A 6,642-nucleotide genomic window follows, 5' to 3' on the forward strand; every position below is an offset into this window, starting at 1 on the left:
CAGACTGAGAGACTGCTACATACTCACACCTAGAGTAAATAGAGATGTTCATTCAATCACACGCGTTGGTGGAGACTACAGATGCATGCACAGTCTGGAGGGACTCCCGCAACGAGCACAGACACCTACGCAGTGCTGTCACCCCGGCGCGCGCCCAGAATCCAAAAGCACGCCTAAACCCAGAGCTGTAATCTTAGGGCCTGGGCGTGCACACACCCACCAGTCCCTCGCGCAGATGTTTCCTGTACATACCTAGCACACACACTCGGGAGTTCACAAGCCTAGGGGGCGCTCCCGGGGTTCGAAGGTGTTCGACTAGGCATGTCGCCAGGGCACGCAGACGCACGCCTAGGGGGCGCTCGCAGGGCCCACGCGTGCGCGCACGCCCCTGCCCAGCCTCCCGCCTGCCGCCACCCTCAAAAGGCCAGGGCGGGAGCGACAAGGCCCGGGCGGGAGCCGGGAGCACAGCCGATATGGAGACGCTGCTGCTGTGCGCGGGGCTGCTGCTTGGCTCCTACGTGCTCGTCTACTATAACCTGGTGATGGCCCCATCGTGCCGCGGCACCGGCAGCCTGCGGGGCCGCACGGCCGTGGTCACGGGTGAGTGCGCGCGGGCGGGCGGTGGGGAGGCCGGGCGGGTGACCGCGGCCGGACCGGCTCAGCTGGCTCCCACCCGCCGCCCGCAGGCGCCAACAGCGGCATCGGGAAGATGACAGCGCTGGAGCTGGCGCGCCGGGGAGCGCGCGTGGTGCTGGCCTGCCGCAGCCGGGAGCGCGGGGAGGCGGCCGCCTTCGACCTCCGCCAGGTGAGGCCATAGGGGGACGTGGGGCGCGGGTGAGCCCGGGACGCGGAGGGCGGAGCAGAGCGACGCGAGGAATCAAGGATCTGAGAGGAGAGAGCCGCACTGTCCCTTAAACACAGAGGAGGATGCAGGCACTACTGTGGACACACAGGGGGGGAACATCAGAACCGAATTCCGGATGAGGCTTTCGGAAGACTGGAGTCGCTAGGTGTGGAGGCCTGTGAGAATCCCAAAGGGTTAAAGGAGCTAGGTGTGATCCCAGCACAGGGCCCGGGCGCTCAAGGCCATCCTGGGCAAAGGAAAGACAGAGAAGGAAGGGGCTGGGCTAAATGAAGAAACGCAGAAAGAATAGCAAGTGCTAATGCTATGAGACAAAGTCTAATTCGAGAGACAGGGGGCGAGGGACGAAGCAGGGAGTGAGAAGAGGAATATAACGAAGGGACTCTGAGACACAGCCAGCTTCCTGGAGGCCCCTAAATAACTGCGTTGTTTAAGCCGTGGACCGTCCTGATGGCTTTTTCAAATGAATCACTTATATCTGTGTGGTACCTAGACTGCAGAGGACAAGAGTAAGCGGGGTCAGTCTCAGTAGCACACACCTTTAATCCTAGCACTTGAGAGGCAGAGACAAGTGGATTTCTGTGAGTTCAAGACCAGCCAGGGCTACATCGGAAGTCCGTGTTTCCAAAAAAAAAAAAAAAAAGTGTGTGAAAAGACCAAAATCTCTTAAGTTTGTTACAGCTGGTCATGGTGCACACATGTAATTCCAACCTACAGAACAAGATGCTGGCTACAACAGGTGAAAGGCTGTATAGATCTTAAGGTAAATAATGGAGAGAGGGAATGATACATATATTAACTCTAGCTCGGGCAGGCCTTGAACTTGGTTTTGGTTTTGTTTTGTTTTGTTTTGTTTTTGAGACAGGGTTTCTCTGTGTGTAGTCCTGGCTGTCCTGGACTCGCTTTGTAGACCAGGCTGGCCTCGAACTCACAGCGAAACGCCTGCCTCTGCCTCCCGAGTGCTGGGATTAAAGGCGTGCGCCACCATGCCCGGCAGGCCTTGAACTTGTGATCCTTTGACTTGGACTCCTGAGTAGCTAGGATAACCAGTGTGACATACATATGTTTCATCTGACTTGATCCTCACTCTTTTTTTTCTTCAGTAGAAAGTATTGAGTATTGTTACTGTTTAAGAAAACAGAGGCCCAAAGAGATTAAGTGTCACGTCACACTATAGACAAAAGTCAGGATTTGAATCCACACACCAGTTACACTCTGATGGGTAGCAGCAGGATTTAGTCATGGTGGTGCCTGGGAAGAGGGAGGGAAAGGGAGCTGCGTGGTAACAACCCTAGCGCTTGCTGCTCCACAGGCGAGCGGAAACAATGAGGTCATCTTCATGGCCTTGGACTTGGCCAGTCTGGCCTCCGTGCAGGCCTTTGCCACTGCCTTCCTGAGCTCTGAGCCAAGGCTGGACATCCTCATCCACAACGCAGGTAAGAAGCAGCAGGTCCTACAGGTGGGTGGCTGGTACCCGCAGAGGCTGTACCTCACAGCTGGGCGGCTGTACCCCACAGAGGCTGTCCCTCACAGCTGGGCGGCTGTACCCGCAGAGGTTGTCCCTCCAGCTGGCACCTACCAGGGGCCAGCAGATAGTGAAGATTCTAGAGCTGGGTGTGGTGGCGCATGTCTAATGCCAGCACTCAGGAGGCAGAGGCAGGCGGATCTTTGTGAGTTCGAGGCTAGCCTGGTCTACAAAGAGAGTCCAGGAAAGCCAGGGCTAAACAGAGAAACCCTGTCTTCAAAATTAAGAGGGGGGCGGATTCTAAGACCCATGGGGCACCTGAAACAGCAACTCATTGCCTTCCTTCTGCCCTAGGCATCAGTTCCTGTGGCCGGACTCGGGAGGCCTTTAACCTGCTGTTGCGAGTAAACCATGTTGGCCCTTTTCTGCTGACACACTTGCTGCTACCCCGCCTGAAGTCGTGTGCCCCAAGCCGTGTGGTAATAGTGTCCTCAGCTGCCTACCGGCGTGGTCGTCTCGACGTCACACGTCTGGACTGCCCGGTGGTGGGCTGGCGCCAGGAGCTTCGGGCATATGTTGACAGCAAACTAGCCAACGTGCTGTTTGCCCGGAAGCTTGCCACCCAGCTTGAGGGCACTGGTGTTACCTGCTATGCGGCCCATCCAGGTGAGGCCTGACTCTAACCGCTCCTAATTACCCCGCTAGCATCTTTCTACCTCACTGTGCTCCCCCAGTCTCCTTGCTGAGTCACAAGATGGAAACATGGTCAAGGAGAAACCTGTTCCTCGCTGATGTTGCCGGATTTTTCTCTCCTGCAAGCTTGGATGCTGGCCACTAGGTGGGGAACAAAACAAGCCCTGATGGTGGTACTGAGGGCTGAGACTGCCGTTAGTGTGAGCTAGACCCTGAGTCTGCACTGTACTGAGGGTTGGAACTGCAGTTAGTGTGAGCAAGACCCTGAGTCTGTGCTGTTTGCCTCCTTACTTGGGTTTGGGATGTTTACTTGTTTGGTTTGATTTTGAGACAGCATCTTAACTGTGTAGACTAGGCTGGCCTGGAGCTTGCTATGTAGACCAGGCTGGCCTCAAATACTCAGAGATCTGCCTGCTTCTGCCTCCAAAGTGCTGAGATCAAAGGTGTGGGACACTACTCCTCACTTTTTTTCAAGTTTTTTTTTAATGTGTGGGTATTAATGTTTTGCATATATGTGTGTGTGTGTATACATACATACATACATACATACATACATACATACCATGTATCTGTCCGGTACCCACAGAGGCCAGATGCCCTAGAACCGGAGTTAGGCATGGATGTGAGCTTCCATGTGGGTGCTAGGAACCAACCTGGGTCCTCTACAAGAGAATCAGGTACTCTTAACCAAGCCATCTCTGGAGCCCCTGGTTCGTTGGGTTTCGTTTTGGTTTTTTGGGGGTTTTTTGTTTGTTTGTTGTTTTGTTGTTGTTGTTGTTGTTGTTTTTGAGACAGTTTTACTCTGGAACCCACATTGGCCTAGAATTGTATATAGTTCAGTCAAGCCTCAAATTCGTCCCAATCTTCTTGCCTTATGATTGGATTACTAGTGTAAACCACCATGCCAAGCTGAGACTGGGTTAGATCCCCCAACACCCACCAAAGGAAAAAAAGGTTACGATAGCGATAATGTTAATAATGGAGGCCTTCTCTGTGAGGACCCACTATGCCACAGGCATGATTGACAGCGCTGGGGCAAAAACAGCCTCCGTCTGGAGCTCAGTCTCCAGGGCCTAAACATTATGCAAATGAAAACAAAGATCTGTCCGCTGTGTTTGCACACATGTTTAATCCCGGCACCCAGAGCAGTATAGTCAGACCGCATCGTCTCTCTGAAAAATAAAATAAAAATAAAAAGATAAAACACAAGCCAAAGACCTTACCCTCACATCCAGTGCCAGGTGGTGACAGAATGACAAGGAAAGATAACCAGGAGAAGGGGATCTCGAGTTCTCGGGTGTAGTGTTTTGCCTTGGCAGTGGCAGTCAAGGAAGACATTTGAAAAGGTAAGAACTAAACACAGACCTGAAAGACATAAAGGGGCCTTTGAAGCTCAGAAAGCAGAGTAGCAAGTACAAAGGTGTACTGTAGGATGGCTGATATGACTAGGACAGAGAGGAAGCAGTGATGGTAAAAGATGGGGCTGGAGAGATGGGCAGGGCTGAAGTTTGACGTCTTTCACTCCGAGTAAAAGAACTGGTTAAAAACAACGACACCGGGCGGTGGTGGCGCACGCCTTTAATCCTAGCACTTGGGAGGCAGAGGCAGGTGGATCACTGTGAGTTCGAGGCCAGCCTGGTCTACAAAAGTGAGTCCAGGACAGCCAAGGCTACACAGAGAAACCCTGTCTCGAAAAATAAATAAATAGAAGATAGTGACTCACCCCGTCTTTAGACAATAGGCAACAGGCTAGCAACATCTGCCCTGCCTAGATTATCAATCTGCATTTTAGAAAGCCATTGCCTGGGGCTTCTTTGTAATTACAGTGACAATAATATTACTGATCTTTATTAAGGTTTTATTACAATTACAGGTCCCTAGTGTTTAAAACTGTGGCTGATCTACCTTAAGTGCTTAAAAAATGATGGCTAGGGCTGGAGAGATGGCTCAGACGTTAAGGGCACTGACTGCTCCTCCAGAGGTCCTGAGTTCAATTCCCAGCAACCACACAGTGGCTCACAACCATCTATAATGTGATCTGATGCCCTCTTCTGGCCTGCAGGTGTATGTACAGCCAGAGCACTGTATACATAATAAATAAACAAATTAGTATTTTCTTTTTAAATGATAGCTACACAAAGGAATGAGGCTCAAGATAGATGAAAAGATGGTATGAATTTGAGCACTGTGGCTTACACTAGTCATCCTATAGGAAGCTGAGGCAGGAGTATTGCTGTGAGCTCGAGGCCAGACTGGACTATGGGGGAGGGACACTCTCTCTCAAAAAGAAAGGAAAGGACGAGAGATGTAGCTCCATTGGTAGAGTACCTGCCAGCACGTACACCGCCCTGGGTTCAAATTCCCAGCACACACACACACACACACACACACACACACACACACACTAAAGCAATGATAGGGATTGAACACTGCATAACTACAACCTGTGGGGAGATAGAATGTACAGAGCATTAGGCCCCGAATACCTGGTCGATGCTAACCTGCTTTCCCAGGAACAGGATTCTGCCATCCACTCCTAGCTGGTTTTTTCCCTGCCTGGTGCCTGGGCCCCCAGCTGCCTGCCTCTACAACTCTTTTCTTCCTGCCCACAGGACCTGTGAACTCGGAGCTCTTCCTGCGCCACCTTCCTGGATGGCTGTGTCCTCTCTTGCGCCCACTGGCTTGGCTATTGCTCCGGGCGCCTCAAGGGGGTGCCCAGACACCCCTGTATTGTGCTCTGCAGGAGGGCATTGAGCCCCTCAGTGGGAGATATTTTGCCAACTGCCATGTGGAGGAGGTCTCCCCAGCTGCTAGAGATGACCAAGCTGCCCTTAGGCTGTGGGAAGCTACCAAGAAGCTGGCAGGGCTTGGGCCTGAAGAGGATGACGACACCGATGAAGAAGCCCAACCTCAGGATCCAGGGCCCCCATCTTCTTTGAGTGCCCCGAGCCCTGAGAAAACCACAGTTTCTGGACTTTCTTGTAGCTATCTGGGCTCACCAGACTTACCCAAATTGATACAGAGAAGATTTCAGGTGAAGACTAAACCTACATCCTAAGTTTCCTAACCCCCAGGCTAGAATGCTTTTGTAGCAACTCAGTTTCGTGTCTGGGCACTGAGGGGGTGCCAGGCTTTTACCTCGGTTGTTACTTGGGAGGACCTCTTGTTATATCCTATATCCTACTGTAAGGAAATGAATACTACTTCCTAAGACTGAGAGTAACCCCATATCCAGGGACAATATGTCAGACACTGTGTTGCTCTGGAATTTGATTTTCAGATTTCTGGGCCCTCCCCGGGGAAGGGCTGGGGACTTTTCGGTTGATGCACTGCAGATGTTGAACGTTATTAAACCCAGCCCTTGACAACTTTCTAGCTAGGTAGTTCATTTACCCCGGTTTTTTAATAGAGGCGCAATTAGGAAAGGACTCCGTAACGACAAGGACTGGGATTTTGAGGCCCGGGGATCTGCTGTAGAACCGGTGCATGAGGTGACGCAACGCAAAGTGTTCCTACCGAGGTTGTCCCAAAGGTGCTAAGGGGCTGACCCCCCCACCCCCCAGGAATAAAGCGAGTTGACTGCGGACGCTCGGGCTCCCGCCTCTTTCTGCAAGGCGGCCCC

At 52.3% G+C, this 6,642-nt stretch overlaps 1 protein-coding gene across 1 annotated transcript; it reads left to right on the plus strand.

Annotated features, from left to right (window-relative positions):
- Nucleotides 1-354: 354 nt before the first annotated feature.
- DHRS13 (dehydrogenase/reductase 13) lies at nt 355-6,395 on the plus strand. The gene is made up of 5 exons (XM_084747981.1): nt 355-600; nt 687-805; nt 2,175-2,298; nt 2,682-2,993; nt 5,633-6,395. Exons 1-5 carry the CDS (start codon nt 474-476, stop codon nt 6,076-6,078), a joined length of 1,128 nt encoding a protein of 375 aa, XP_084604107.1. The 5' UTR covers nt 355-473; the 3' UTR covers nt 6,079-6,395.
- Nucleotides 6,396-6,642: the final 247 nt, after the last annotated feature.

The sequence above is a fragment of the Acomys minous genome (assembly GCF_964271855.1).
Source record: "Acomys minous genome assembly, chromosome: 12".
In the NCBI taxonomy this organism is placed as follows: Eukaryota; Metazoa; Chordata; class Mammalia; order Rodentia; family Muridae; genus Acomys; species Acomys minous.